General features: G+C 41.0%; 1 protein-coding gene across 3 annotated transcripts in view; it reads right to left on the bottom strand.

Moving 5' to 3' along the window:
• dip2ba (disco-interacting protein 2 homolog Ba) overlaps positions 1-15,836 on the bottom strand; it is a 51,702-nt gene that overhangs the window by 12,490 nt on the left and 23,376 nt on the right. For 2 of the 3 annotated variants that reach the window (XM_032573567.1, XM_032573548.1), the window contains exons 2-25: positions 12,800-12,871; positions 10,277-10,432; positions 10,038-10,163; positions 7,354-7,602; positions 7,131-7,259; positions 6,798-6,809; positions 6,344-6,463; positions 5,862-6,059; positions 5,448-5,539; positions 5,260-5,370; positions 5,015-5,138; positions 4,778-4,887; positions 4,366-4,468; positions 4,204-4,268; positions 4,023-4,116; positions 3,591-3,710; positions 3,369-3,483; positions 2,977-3,116; positions 2,729-2,865; positions 2,270-2,350; positions 1,570-1,697; positions 1,279-1,393; positions 435-636; positions 63-175 (exon numbers count right to left, since the gene is read on the bottom strand). In XM_032573567.1, coding sequence (XP_032429458.1) covers positions 63-175; positions 435-636; positions 1,279-1,393; positions 1,570-1,697; positions 2,270-2,350; positions 2,729-2,865; positions 2,977-3,116; positions 3,369-3,483; positions 3,591-3,710; positions 4,023-4,116; positions 4,204-4,268; positions 4,366-4,468; positions 4,778-4,887; positions 5,015-5,138; positions 5,260-5,370; positions 5,448-5,539; positions 5,862-6,059; positions 6,344-6,463; positions 6,798-6,809; positions 7,131-7,259; positions 7,354-7,602; positions 10,038-10,163; positions 10,277-10,432; positions 12,800-12,871 — 2,912 coding nt within the window. The remainder of the gene's footprint in view (positions 1-62; positions 176-434; positions 637-1,278; positions 1,394-1,569; positions 1,698-2,269; positions 2,351-2,728; positions 2,866-2,976; positions 3,117-3,368; positions 3,484-3,590; positions 3,711-4,022; positions 4,117-4,203; positions 4,269-4,365; positions 4,469-4,777; positions 4,888-5,014; positions 5,139-5,259; positions 5,371-5,447; positions 5,540-5,861; positions 6,060-6,343; positions 6,464-6,797; positions 6,810-7,130; positions 7,260-7,353; positions 7,603-10,037; positions 10,164-10,276; positions 10,433-12,799; positions 12,872-15,836) is intronic. The other variant, XM_032573557.1, reaches the window with a different exon arrangement.

Raw genomic sequence — 15,836 nt, 5'->3', positions numbered from 1 at the left:
AGTCGTCCTACACTCCTGTTTAACATTGTGTTGAATAGTGATATAAGTCTGTGAAGTGTTACCTTTCGAATGAGGTCCTGATCCTCCACCACACCCAGCTCTCTGCCCATGGCCTGAGCGATTCGCTTCCCTGCCACCAGGTTCCCAACAAGCATAGAAGCCGGACCAACATCCACTGAGGAGACCAGAAACGAGAGTGAAAACTAAAATGAGCACAAATAAAAGGTCACGCTGCTGTATTATACACAAAACAAGTCCCTAGCACAAATTTGGGCTCAAATCCCCACCAAAGTAACTACCTCCCTTTATTCAAAAAAATACATAACAGAACTGAATCAAAACGACTGAAATGGATCAGAACTGAACATGCTAATATCATTCTCTATTAGCTACAGTTCCATACAGATTACATGCTGTAATAGATGAAGGCTCACCTGGCTGTTTCTGTCGAGGCTTGGGCATGTTTGTTACACACGTATGCGGACACATGAGGATGTTGCAGGGATGCAGGTTACCGTCCAGGAAACTCTGCTTGGTTTCACAGATGTGGATTCCTCCTAGCGGGGTTTTTGGGAGGGTGTTGGCTTGCACAAGAGCGAGGCAGTAAAGGCCAACCTGATGGATGCCGTCGATGGCCTTGAGGATGCAAAATTAACATATTTAATGTAGTAATTCCTTTAGAAGGGTATAAAAATAAAATAAAATACACACACATATTACATATATACAATATATATATCTGTAAAATCGATTACCATGTCAATAACTAGTGTGCAAAAATTATGAATGGCATTAGGTTTCAGGAGAACATTAAGCTAATCAATGCTTTTTTTACATGATAAACTTGAAGTGAGCACAGCTCTTCATAGTGTAGTTTAAGAGATGTAAGAGTGTTGAAACATTTTCCTTCAAAGGTGAGACCGTGGTGACTGCGGTTTCTGTTAGACCATGCATGTATGTGCCTTCTCAGTATCAGTTCAAATACTTCCCTCTGCAGGAGGCCATTATGAATATGTGCGTGCTCCTCCCCCTCTCATTAAACTTAATATAAACTGAAGGTTCAAGCTACAACCATCAAAACATAAATTTAGGCAAAGCAAGTCTGCTACTGTGTCTGCTGTCAGCAGGGATTAAGACTAGCTGTGAGTTTGCAGGTGCAGCGCAGACAAGCAGAGGATTGGACCTGTTCATTAAACATTTCTCTCTCATCTGTAGTTCCCATAGAGGATGAACTTAAACTGGAAATGCTCAGTGTTGTAGATAGATGTACAAAATTACCTGCAGTACTCGACTCATCCACTGGAAGCTGTCTTCCTCACTGGCGTCAGGTCTCTGCTCTGCCACAATCACTATCCTCTCATCATAAAACACTGTCACTGAGAACACAGCAATCCTGAGTGGATGACACCAAAACATACCTTCAGCCATCACTTGCTGACATTAAAACAGCCTGGTAACAATTAAAAGCATCATTTGCAAGATCGACGTATTCTTTTGAGAGGACTTCATAGGAAGACATGAACAGCGACTGTCCTCCCTGGGTTTCATACAGCAGTAGCAGAGTCGTACCTCCCCCTGTAAACTGTTTTGACAGGCTCCACTGCCAGGGCGGTGGCTACCAGGTCGTCAGCATTGTGGCGTCGCCCGCTCACCATCAGCAGTCCCTCAATCTTTCCCACGACAAACACAAGACTCCCCTGAGGAGCAAAGAGAAGAAAATACACAGTTTTAACCAGGACCTCATGCCTCCTAATATGGAGGTGTAAAAATCATCTTAATGAGTGAGAAGGTGTGAAACTAAGTCCAATTACTTCCCAAAAACACAGATTAACACTTGGACCTAGTGTGATAAAATAGGGAATAGCAGTACTATTTTATGTATAATGGGAATGAATGTAACAACAAATTGTTTTATCTGACCATATTTGCCATAACTTTCTTTGAAAACAGTAGATAATATAATTTCTCTGTAGTAACAATGATATAAATGAGACTTTTAGAACAAGGTCAATTGTAAACACAAATACTTCACATCAAATGATATTATGTTATTTACACGCCGTCTCTTCAGCAGATCCCCGTCAACTTTTGCTAATCAACTTCATATCCTCATCAAGCTTAGAGCAATATAAGGTTTCTTTTAAAAGTGAATGGAGGAGGTGGGGATCTTTAGCTTTTATTGGTGTGTCTCTCGCTGCAATTAAAAATCCTTTTTTACTTTGAGGCGTTTAGCTTTTTTTTCTCTAACAGAGAAACTCCTGTTCCTTACCGGTCCCACAAATCCCAGTAAACCGGTCCGAGCGAAGGGAATTTCTCCTATGGGCGCTCCAGCCTGGTTGACAGGGATAACCTGAAGAGAAAACGCCAGAAAGACTCTAGAGTTAACATTTGAGTACAGTAAAAGTAATAAAATAACTATTAAAAAAATACAGAAAATACTTGTAGAAAGCTCCTTCTTAATATCATATATTAGTCTAATAAATTCATGATGTCTGTGACTCTTTTAAATGGATGATTTTAGCAAGATAATATTTGCAATCCTATTTTTTTTTTTATTGAATGTCACAACATATTAGTTTAGCATTGATCACAGCCTCATTTTATGATAGACATCCAGCTGTGATCTGCTCTTTGATAAGAAAACTGAAGACTGACATGCTGGATGTTTTAGAGTAAATACAGAGGCAACAAGTTTATAAGCAAAAATAAATATTGAACTCTGAAAGACCTCGAATGTGTTCTTGGTGACACCAGGAAGGCCGTAGTACATCGTTCCTCCAGCCCGAGAGTTGATCACTATCTCTCCAATCTCATCCGTCTTGCACAGCTGCGGCGGCCCGTCTGGCTTCACTATGCACATCAGGGCTGGAACAGACCAACATGGTGCCAATGTTGGGATTAAATATGTTTAGAATCTACATGTGCGAGAAAGAAAACGGTTAAAATGCAAAGTAAAATCCAGCTGCAGAGACTCACCTCCGGGCATAATGTGGCCGACATCTTGCACAGTCAGAGCAGAGTTCTTGTCCTCCGTGTTGACCCTGATGACGCCGTGGCTCAGCCCACCCATGGACAGGATGGCCCTGGCTGGGAGAGGAGCTCCACGGGCGCCAGGTCTACAGCGAAGACAGGAATAAAAAATGATGCATAGAACATATACTCGAAATGTTTCACTGGATGTTTTCTCCTAAATTAACCTAAGATTAATCTCAGATGATCTGAAAACTGAGCAAGACTATTTTCAAATGTATTTTTGAAGTAACTTCATTCACGCAGTGATAATAATAGTTATTCGTCTGGCAACTTTTGCAGAATAATTGTATCTTTTTAGGGCTGTCAGATCAGATTCAGCTTGTTGATGTTCATACCTGCGTATGGCCACAGTCAGAGCCTCGGGGGAGGTGGCACATGGACAGATAACTTCCGGCCTCAGACCATGAGACTGGAACACATTTAGGAACGCATCGCACGATGAGACGGACCCTGACAGTGAACAATGGAGGACAACATCAACAAAACATCACCTGAAACTACCACGTTGCTGATTTTTAATTGCTACAAAGGGACTGAACTCAGGGGAAGTCACTCACATGGATTTGCCCCATCAGCCACTATTAGCATTCGTATAGAAGACAGGTTGATGTCCTTCTGATCCTTGTGGGCCATCATGGCCCAGTGAAGGTCCCTGCACTTCACCAAGGCAACACGTGCTACAAGATGAAGACAGAAGAAGTAAAAATAATAAACCTGTGAACACTTAGGCAATATTTGTCATGTCATGTTTTTCTTAAGGTTTTCTTGGCTCTAGTGGCCTTTATTTGACAATGAGTGGACAGGAAAATAGGTTATGAGGGAGTGGAAAGACATTCTGCAAAGGTCAACAGGTCGCTTTACCCCTGCGCTACCGCCACACTCAATATTTGTCAATTTTGAAATTATTACATCCAAATCGCTTAAAAACTACAAAACTGAACAAACATGAAAGCCGACACTGAAAGTATGAACTAATTAACAGTCTGAACCTTTGTGGATGTGCACTCTCTGCACCCAGGACATGGGACAGGCTTTCATGACGGCATACGGCACAGTGATGGTGTGAATTCTGTTCATAACACTCTGCAAGACGAAACAAATGCACACCGTCAATTTTTATTATTTGTGTGACTGTGAAGGTGAAAAACATCCCAGATATGCCAGCCTCACCGTTAGGACGCCGTGCCACAGGCCCATGTCCTTCTTACAATCCAACACGTTGACCAGCGTCTCCCCTATGTTGGAAACATCATGTATTAGCTTCAGAATTTGATGGTGATACAAATAAAAGAAAACAGGAGAGAGTGAAGTTTCATATCTTGCAGTTCTAACCTTCACAGTAGTTACAGGCCTGAGTCAGGGCTTGACAGTGTGTCAGCATGGCGATCTTGGAAACGGCAACTCCCATCACCGTTCCCTCCTTACTCGCTTTATACTGTTACAGAAGGAAACGGGTGAACAAATATCAGTCTGATGTACTAAGCAAGTGGAGAGGCACCAGTTACCCGCAACCTCTAAGTGATCCTCTTAATTAAGCAGAAATACACATGTAAATATATTTAAGCCATTCTAAGTGCAACCAAAAGATGGCAATTACGATTACTTTCATTTACTTTCTCAGAATGTTTTTTACAGCTATAGAAAATGGGAAAAATTTTAGAAACTTAATTTTAGAATAATTTATCTCACTGCAATTACGGTAGTCAAAAATGTGTATAAATGCGTTTTCCTGCTCTTAGATCACCTCTATGTAGGCTGTGTCCGTGTTGGCGGTGGGAATGTGAGGCTGCCAGTCTTTGGATGGTTTGGTCAGGTACTTTGTGTCGGTGACGACCCATTTCATTCTCGGCCACCCTGGAAAAACATCCCAAAAGATGAGCATCAGAAAACAAAACACTTGCTGATAGAAAGAACAATGGAAGTGTGTACTGTTGAAGTCTTAATCGGACAATATCGTCTTTCAAATTTTGAGCTTGCTGACCTTTGAACTGGACGATCTCCCCATTCTGGGTCTTGGGCAGCCCTTTGAGGCACACCTCACTGGTCAGCGCCAAACTCACACCACAGCTGCCCAACAGGAAGCCAATCTGCTGGCTGCCTGCATCCTACACAGGGAATGAAAAAAACATTTTCAAACACACATACTGCTAAACTGAGGGACTCAAACATCTAAAATAACTACGGCTCTTGAGGGTAGTTTATTTAAGCATCTGTATGAATATTTACCTGACGCGACAGCGGCACCTCAATGGGGACAGGAATGACCTCAGCTAACAGGCAGCCATAGAAAGCCACCCAGAACATTCCAGGGTCACTGTTTGGATACACCAACGCCACCTGGGAGCCAGAAAAATTTTAAATTTTCATGCTCCTTTTAGACTTCCTCATAGTACACGAGTCTGATAATCTCTTACCCGATCACCAGTTTGTAGGACAGGCTCAGTCTTTGTCCCCAGTTTGTTCAGCAGAGTATAAGCCAGCTTTAAACTGCGACTCCATAGTTTACCTGAGGGAAAATGCCGTTTTATAAAGTTAAAAAGGCGCCATAGCTGCACACCGCATGAACTGCATTGTAGGTGCACAAGTTTTTACATTCCTTCAAATATTTTTTTTTTTACTATTGTGTTAAGGTACACAATACCTTAAGGTAAATCAACAAACAACCAATTTATATACAAGTAATAAATATCAAATTTAGATAAAGTTGACAAAAAAAGCATGACAAAAGCATGACCATTTTTAAATTCAACAATTTAAAAATTGTTAAATTTTTCTGGAGCAAAAATTTAACAAATAATTAATTTAAAGTTTCTATCATCAACACTCACCATATGTGAGTGTATAGAGGGGTTTGCCGGTGATGTCCAGGGCAGTGAGGGCAGGGCTCTTAGCCTGCGTGGCCCCCCATCGGGCCAAGGCGGCCTGTAGGGCAGGAGGCCAGTTGCTGACCACTCCAAGAGGTTCTCCCTTCACTGGGATGATTTGACGCCCCTCAGGCTTAGGGGTGTTGGGATCTGGCCGCGGAACTGAACACGAAAAAGGGGAAAATAATAAGAAAACAATTATTAAAATGTTTGGATTTTAAGAAGATCAGAAAAAAAAGGTGGATATATACCAATTACCAGCTAAAGACGTGTTTATTAGCTCAGCATGAACATTCACCATGTTCATGCTTGACTTAAAAATTAAGGCAAAAACTAACCAAACAACCTACAATAATTCAGAATAGAACAACACCTCCAACAAATTGTACACTTTTGTAAAACCAACTTTGACAATCCAAGCAATGTTCCTCTGTTCCCTGACTCACCTTCTACAATTTCCTCTGAGTCGTCAAGGAAGTATTCGCTGAGCGGGGGCCGTTTGGGCCGTTTAAGAGTGTTCAACAGCTGCTGGATCTTGGTGGACACCCGGCTGCTGACCGGCACGCCTGGACAAACACCAAGAATCAGTCAAGAACCCAGGCAAACAGCCGGGATGGAAACAAGCATGCAGTTCTGCCCCAACACGCATATCTACTTTATCGCTCACACAGGCAGAACGCTACGATCTAGCACAGTCAGCGTCAGAATCAGCAGCAAGAAGGATTCAAAAGGGAAGAAGGAGACACAAAGATTGGACGATTTTTTAGGAGAAATCAAATACAGGAAGTTCTCTATTTCTAAACCTAAGACACCAGACAAACATGGAAAAAGATGCTGGAAAGCAAGCTGATTGGGGCCTCGTCAGCATACCTCCCCTTCCCCGGGTTTGTTGTATATTACCTTTTCTTTTTCCTTTTTTTAAATCAAAGGCAAGACAGGGACAGGATTAATGGACCCAAAAGAAAGAACACAAAACATCTGTCATTAGCACCATTCACCACACTGTGAAATCATTTTGCCTCTGAGTTTAGATCATTTTTTTACATTCATTTACAACCACTTTGTCAAAGTAATATAGGAAGAAATCACTCCTCTTTTACAATTACAACATGTTAATAGCAAATCCCACAAATTAAGGGAAGAACCAGACGACAGTAAACCCAGGTTCCAGATTTGACCCCATTCGAGTCCCTTGACGGACATTTGCACAGATCCTGGCACGTGTGAGTGTACCGTCAGCTGTATCCAGCATGCTGGAGCGGCTCTGACCGCGGCTCATGCCCCTGACGGCTGGAGGAAGGTCCACTCTGGATCCTCTCTCCTGTGGAGTGGAGGAGGTCACGTCTGGGGGGACGCTGTTTTCTATCGGTGGAGATCACGGAAAGCATCACTGACGAAACCTAATCAAACAATTTTTAACCATGAAATCATCGCCGTCTCCGCTACTAAGGTGTACCTATGCGCGTGTGGGCCAGGACATCAGCCAGCACTGAGGCCCCGGGCTGAAGCTGGGGCTGAGGCTGGGGCTGAGGCTGAGTCTTGGGCTCTCCATGGGAGAGGGTGGAGGAAGCAGATGAGGAAGTGGAAGAACTTTGGACGGAGCGGTTGATCCAGTAATCGGGGCTCTGGAGGGTCTGGGCGAGCACGGCGCTGAGAGCCGCCTTTCTGCGCAGCGAGCCTTCATCCTCTGATGCAGAGGATGTATCTGAGAACAAGAAAAACCAAATAAAAAAAGAGTGCAGTCTTTTATTTTTAGTTTTTCTATATTTACAAAAATATTCACATCCCTTGACTCTGGATGGTTGTTTTTGACTTTTTTTTCCCACAAAAAATCTGCATTGTTTGTATTTGTGTTCAGCTTGCTCAAGTAAATCCTCTGCAGAATCACCATTTTACTTGCAAGTCTTACATCTCTACCAGATTTGTGCATCTAGAGATGGAAACCTCTGTCCGTTCTTCTTTGCAAGATGGCTCAAACTTAGTCAGACTGGATCGATCAAATTTATTTTTAAGCCTTGCCGCAGGAGCTTAACTGGATTAACACCTGGGCTGGCCGTGTTAGTCAATAAAAATAACTTGTTACTTTGTACACCTTTTATTCCGCCAAGTGCAACACACTAACTGACGACAAGAGCAGAAGAAGAGTACAAACGCAAAAAACATATACTGCTCGCATAACAGTGCCCCTAGCGGATGAACATGTATTACAAACAAAAATAAGAGTAACAATCTCCCACTTTTCTTAAAAGAAAAAAAATTACAAATATTTTTTTAAGACTCATGACAAAGCACATCCATTAAGGATTTTGTTAGTACAGTTTCAACATGATGGAACGTGAAACATCTTGTAAATGAATTTATTGAAGAATCCAATGTCCTTCATAAAGAGCCTTAAGGAGTGAGGTTGTGGATGCTCCCTTCTTTGTTAAACAGTCTGCGAGTTGGTCTTTTGTTTGAGACCACAACACTTGAACTTTCTTAGTTTGAATCAGCTCTTTAATTGAACTGATTTCCAGGCGTAACCTTTTCTCTGTAACAAACTTAGTTGACTTAAGTGCATCTACAAGAGAGAAATTATCGGTCACGCACATTATAGGTGGAGGACAAGCAGTACTACCAGCACTGAGTTCAGAAAAGAGTGTGGAAAGAAAAATGGCATTATCAATCCCCTCAGACATAGCGAGTGTTTCACCTGCCAGCGTGCTTCTGACAATTCTCTTAATTCTCTTTGACTGCCATGAAATGGGAGAGAACTGCCCATTGTCACCCATCAAAACGATGAAGTGCCCACCTTGAGTACCCCCATCTGAAAGATTTCCAAAGGATGCATCAGTGAATGTAACCATCCTCTGCTACCAATGTTAGTCAATAAAAATAACTTGTTACTTTGTACACCTTTTATTCCGCCAAGTGCAACACACTAACTGACGACAAGAGCAGAAGAAGAGTACAAACGCAAAAAACATATACTGCTCGCATAACAGTGCCCCTAGCGGATGAACATGTATTACAAACAAAAATAAGAGTAACAGGCCGCAGCTTCCTAACTCATGAATATGCTTGGATCTGAACTACTCCAGTGTAGTTCTGAATGTTTAAGTTTGTCCTGAACCCCAGTCACTAGTCTTGTGCGTACCCCAACAGGTTTTCTTACAGCGCCATTTCTTATTTGGCTCCATCCATTTCTTCCAACTTCCAGCAGGAATGGTGTTTTCACTGTGATGTGTTGTTTTTCCGCTACATATGCCATTTTGCATGTAGACCAAAAAATTTGAATTAGTTTCATGTGACCAGAGCAAGCCATTGCATGCGATTTCTGCATCTTCAGCAAGGCTCTAGTAAAACTGAAACTAGGATTTCCTATTTTCAACAATGGCTTCCTTCTGTTCACTCTTTCACACAGGATAGATATAAAAATGTTAAAGGACCAGGAAATAGGGTGAGGCAATTGGTCAAATGTATCTGGCATTTCTGACTGCTGTTTAAGTGTTTTTTTTCTTCTTAGTTTTCACTATAAATCACGTTAACTTCTTATGAATTACAATAAAATAAGGTTATTATAACAGCTCTTTCAAGCAACTACAATCAGCTTCCATACTGTGCTAGGACAGTTATCCGAAGATAATTTTATGCTAAGTTTTAAAGAGGAAAATGTCTTTTGTACTTTTTCCTCCATGTAAGTGGATCATCTTCTCCATCTATAATCTCCTTGCTGATGCAACAGTCCATTTCTGCATTTGCTCACTCGTCCATGCAACTCATTGGAGAATGAACTTTGTTGCCCAACGAATAAGGCTCCTTTCTTGGTGCTTATGGAGTCTCACTACCCTCATTCACCTAAACACGCACTGCTGAAGCTGTAGGACCAGCGCTTCTCCAATAATCCATCATTTCAGCTTGAATCTTACTTTAGAATAAGTTGAGCTGGGCCGTTCATGAGTTCCTTAAAAGTAGTAGCATCCTGTGGGTTACCACATTCGTCTGGTCAGTAATCCCAAATAGCTGACTTTGTGTTCTTTTTAGCTACTCGCACTTACATTTTTGTTTACCTGTGGTCTAACTGGCTAATCAGCCAACGTATTTTTAAGCTGCTACAACCAAACAAAGAATTGTGTGTTTATGTGGGGTATTTAATTTTACCTGGAGGTGTGCAGTTATCTATGGGAGACTGGACGAAGTATGAGCGTCTCTTGGTCGGCATGGGCAGTGCCATCTTCTCCTCTCTGTGTTTAGCCAGAGCTGCCTGCACAGCTTCTGTGTGGATGTCTAAACAGAAAGAATACACAGAGCGAGACATTAAGACAAAATGGTGTATTAACGGCCTCACTTATGGTTGACGGTGTTTTGCAGAGTTTGTGAGGCAACAGTGAGCTTTGCACCTGATCTGTAGCGCTCATCTCTGGCCCCTCCACTGCGATGTGCACGATGGTGTCTAGAGGCTGAGGAGGTGGAGGGGCCCGGGGCCTCAGGACTTGGGCTGGGGTTGGCACTGTGGCTTGGGGAAGGCTGGACATCTGGCAGAGAAAGTTCCGCTTCTAGAAAACAGAGGTAAGTAAGGAAATATGAGAGAGTGAAGGGCAGCAGTGAAAATATATATATAAAACGCTCAATTTCATTGTCAAACAGTTTCAAATGTAGATGTTGATTTATTTTTCTTTATAGCTTTATTCTTGTGAATTATGGACATAACTAATTATTTAAAAAAATAAAATAAAATAAAAGTTGAGTCAAATGACTTGAGACAGATCATCATGACCCCTGATTAAACCAAAACAACCCTGAATGACTTTTGGCTAATAATAGATTATATTTATCAGAGTCAAATATTTCCTTCCCCAAACATATGAGCAGGTTACAGAAAAGTACAACAAATATGTTTAAGTCAAATATAGGCTTTTTTTTTGTTAGTACAACTTTGGACTTCTGGTTGTTTTTGAAGATACTTTTATTTAAATAAAAGGCCTAAATAAACTGTCAATAAAATCTCAATGGCAAAGTTAAACATTTATATCAAAGAAACCTGATTATAGATTTGTTTGATAAAAGTTAAAAGTATCTTCAATATAACAGTTTTCAGCATGTGACTTGTATGCCTTTTTGAATTATAATTTATTTGTATTTAGATTATTTCATGTATTTTATTAGAAATTTATTGAAATAATGTATTTTTATTTGTTTAAATGTGTTTTATTACCTTTATTTATGTATGGTCATTTTTTATCAGTATTAGAAAATTATAAATTTAACACTTAATTTTAGACCTAGTATTGAACAACTGGGTATACTGGAGACTTATATTACATTTAAGAATTTAAATATAAAATATTTTCTTGCTCCAGACCTTTCAGAAACCCTAAAATTGAACATTTAAGAACTGAAAAAGCCATGTGAAAAAGAAAAGAAAAAAAAAACAACTAAATCTGCAAAAGTACAAAAAGGCAAATGAGTGAAGTGAACCTTGCTGAACACAGACAGGATGCACACCCACTTTGCATAATACCATGGCAACGTGTAGGCAACAATAACACAGCTTTCATTGGTGATCGTTAGCAATGCAGTTTATACTTAAATGGAGTAGATCCAATATAGACTGTATAGTTTAAGAATAAAATCATTCCTGAGAGACAGCTTGAGCAAAACAAAGTTCATTCTCAGGCAAACAAGGCTTCTATTATTTGCACTGACAAACTCGTACTGTAAACCCATACAACAGAAAGCAATGGTCACTTTAAGAAATATGCTTCAAGTACTAGAGCACTCAAATTTAGATTCATATAGGTCTTCTCATTGCCTTTGGGCACGAATATTCAGCAAGAATGAGGTGGCAGCACAAGCTAAATGAGGCCAAGGATGAACTAAAAAGAAAAGCGAGTTCAGTGTTTCTCTTTAAACATGACATAGCTTACAATGAAGCATCAAATAAGGACATTTTTTTCCATGCTGCTGCTAATGTGGTGCAATTCTTCCTGAGGAAATGACACCCTTTTGAGCAGCAGCTAATAAAAGACATTTAGCAGATCGGATTTCGTATCAGCAAGTCTCATTGTAGCATGAGGAAACTATGATCCAAAACCAACTTGAGATAAGTGGTTGAAATGTTGCGAACCATCAACAATGGCAGCATGATTAGGGCGGGGGTCTGTGACACATATCACAGATATATCATGGCCTCCACAGCGGATTTTAATAACCGGCATAGAAATGAGCAGTGTTTTTAAACATAAATGCTAGCTTTTCCATGTGTTATCATGTGACATATGCAAACAATTTCCACATCTGAATGAAATTAATAGTACAGAAAAGCAAAACAATGCCACCAGGAAGCAAACTATGAGATTTTTTTTCCTTTATGTGGTGTGTTTCTTTGTTGAAATGTTTTTTGTTTTTTTTACCACAACTATAAAATAAATCTAAGTGCTCATAAAAACTTAATAAACTTGTTTTGCTTTGAGTCCCTCGAGAAACTTAATTTAGTAGAAACAAAGACAAAAAGAAATGCTGATTTGGCTGTAGGGCTTCCTGCCCTTCTGAGCCTCCCTAATGTTCATATTAAAAATGCAGCTTCACTTTTGAACGCTAGGGGGCCACAGAAACCCAGAAATTCCTTTGGACTAAAAGAGATAGCATTTAAAACACACAAGAAAGATTATTTTTATAAATCAACTCAACATGAAAAACAATAAAGGTCGCTTTACGTAAACATATGTCACGTTTTAAGTAAACTACCATAACATTTTAATCTTTCAATTTGGGGAAATGAGTACTTGATGAGCTCACTTTGATGTAGTAGCATCAAGTTTTTGCCTCAAAAATAGCAAAGAGGTCATAACAAGACTTTGGAGGAAGGACATCTCAGATCTAACATGAGGAATCGCAGAGAAAGAATGAAGAACCGGTCTTACTTGGCAGCTGAGGGATGTAGGAGGCCAGCAACTTGGCTCTTTTCTTTTCATAGCCCTTCTGTGTGATGTCACCTAGGAGAGAGGACAGCAACATCACACCGTCATGTTAGTCATAATTACCACGCAAACACCAGCCAACTGCGCACACAGGCCTGACACACACACACAGGGATTTTACTTTAGCTAACACATTTAAGCAGCTGAGTCATTTTATTAATCCTCTTTGAAGCAAATCTTCTGAACTCCACATGTTGCCAGCTAAGTCTAATTACAGCTACACAAAGAGATAACGCCATTGTGAGGCTCTCTATTAGCCGCTATGAACAAACATGATTAGAAAATGATCAGCTCCTCTAGGCAATGAAACCCAAACGTGATTCCAGAAGGTAGACGAGAACCATGACAGACCTGGGAGACTTGGAGAAAACGGAGCAAAACCTAAATATTGAGAAAATGTCATTGGCCCAGAAAGAGAAATGACAAAATCTGATCTTAACCAATAATCCAAGACCTACCTGGTTATGTTTATAACAACACCCTTCTTTGCCAAGACTCGAAGTCAGCTGTTTTCAGCTCTTAGAGATGCAAGAAAATACTTCGAAATGTTGGCTGGTAAACTTAGACTTTCAGTTGGAGAGACGGCAAGACTCAAAGTACAGCAAAATTATGCTGTTTTCTCTTTAAACTATCAGCCTCTGTGTCATGGAACATGCTGGATTTATGACGCCTAAGTCTCCTAAGTTAACAGCATTCCAGCTAACGTAGTCGGAGAAGTTGGGAATACAATGGCGATACCTTTTACCTTGCAATACCTTGCATCTGACTCAAACCTGGGTGTGAAGGATCACAGAAAAAAAATCCGGCACCCCAGATGATTGGGAAACAAATTTTGTAGTGATATCAATAATATCGCCATCAGATCTTAAATGGTCATTTATTTGTTGGCAGCCTTTTGGAAACCTCAAGAGGTAAAGAAAGAGTCTGCATTCTCGAGTCTTCAAACAGAAATAGGTTTTAAACTGATATTCAGTAACACTAATCATGCTAATCGCTAATATAAGACAACGTATTTAGTTGAAAGGAAAACATAAAAACAAAATATGACATATCATACAAGGTAGTTAACTAATTAGGAACACTATGACTACCACCGAGTCATGCTAAAGATGACCTAAAATGTCAACTCTAACCAGTTTGTCTTAATATACGGCAGCAACTGGTTTCTCTCACACACACAACATGGCTTTGCTCCTAATCTAAATAGTTAAAAATTGAAACAAGAGACCCCAAGTTTTATAATGCCATTCCTCTATGTGAATCTTTCTTTGGATATCGTCCGAAATTTCTCGATTGCGCATCTCCACCACAAAATTAGAGCATGTGAGGGAGTATCACAAACCGATTTGGTTATTTATCTTTTCTTCTCCCCTCCCTCATTCGGCCTTGGATTGAGAAAGATTCCCACAGCTGACTCAATCTGGTAGACAGCAACAGAAGCATGACAGAGTCCACCTCTCTGGTACCCCAAAACACACAGCTTGCTTGTGTAGCAAACATGCAGGCAAACACGCCCTGCCCAGTTAACCAACACAAACCCCTTTAGGACAGACAAAAAATACCAATCCTCCAATCCCTTTACTGCTGTTCTCCTTTTGTCTTTAACTATACAAGGTGTCCTAATCCTCTGACACCTACTCCACAATGGCTGGAGACCCTCATCCAGCCTGCTGAGAGGGGAAAGAGTTTTCTCACCATTTTCCAGAACCACATATCTACCAAGTCAAAGCTAGTTTGTGTGAGAGTGGGTGATAAAAAGATGCTAAGGGCCACGGGTGGGGAAAGAAATATAGCCTCGAGTGTTTGAAACAACAATGGAAAGAAAATAAGAGTGTAGAGTGCCAGAGTTCAGCAGACAGAATGCAGGGAGGTGGGATCTGTCAGGGCTCTGTGGAGAGTCCCACACAGTGTTTATTCCCAAAGTTTTCATGTTACTATGAACAAGAGTTCAGGATTTGTCTGGAGAAACATCAAAATCATCAAGGGAACGCTCCTTGAGCAGAATACGTAGATTCCCAGTGTGAGGTAGGTGTGAGTTATCCTGTATCTTTAGATTCTCTCTTAAAAGTTTCACAACACTGAAATCATAAGAAATAGAGGAAGAGGGAGTGACTGTTGTGGAGGGGGAAAAAAAAAGCAGACCGTTTCAGAGAGAGGGAGTGAGCAATTCAGTGCTTGGCTCTTTGTCATTCTCTTTAAAAAAAGTTTAAAAAGGGAGGCCAGCATTCAGTTTGGTGTTTACCCTTGGGTGCACACACTCAGGAGGAAAACATGCCAACAACAGTGTGGGTTCCTAAAGTTTTAACCAGGATAGAGGTTGGCTGCATGTTCAAACACATTCAGAGAATGAGCCATCTTACAGCAGCATATTGATCATAGCAGACTGGAGCATCACTGTTGTTCTAGACCAGGGTCAAACCAAGCCCAGATCTGTAGCTCAAGCAACATCAATGGGGGAGAAAAAAAAAAAGAGGGATAGATGGAAAGACAGGGGGAGGACAGTCATTAACGCTGACAGAAGAGAGTCTTTGTTGGTGGGGCACAACAACAGGCACGGATTGGCACGGCCACACTGGCTCTGCAGCTGACGGCGAGCATAAAGGAAACTGAAGGACTCTGGGCTGAAAGACTGACTGTAACAGCTGATTCCAAACAGAAGGAAAAAGCTGTGCGCGTTAAGAGTAAGAATGTGGTGTTTTGAGTGCGAGAATGAGCAAAACAGTACAGTAACTGTGCGTGTATGCAATCTGAGGTCAGGGGACAGGATATGAACATTACCCCACCCACTGAGCGCGCTGCCAAAAACCGTCTCCCTGTGCCTGTCTGGAGAACGAGGAATGTGCTGATTGGAAAAGCACCGAGCTGACGGTGACGGCCAACTGGCCATGAGAGCCTGTTTGGTGGCCAACTAATTCCCCCGAGCTGCAGCAAAACCGGAGTGCATGACTGTGTGTATGCAGCTGGTACAGGTTAAAGGTGC

This window comes from Xiphophorus hellerii, chromosome 1, assembly GCF_003331165.1.
Source record: "Xiphophorus hellerii strain 12219 chromosome 1, Xiphophorus_hellerii-4.1, whole genome shotgun sequence".
Taxonomy (NCBI): Eukaryota; Metazoa; Chordata; class Actinopteri; order Cyprinodontiformes; family Poeciliidae; genus Xiphophorus; species Xiphophorus hellerii.
This window is presented reverse-complemented; position numbering and strand designations above follow the sequence as displayed.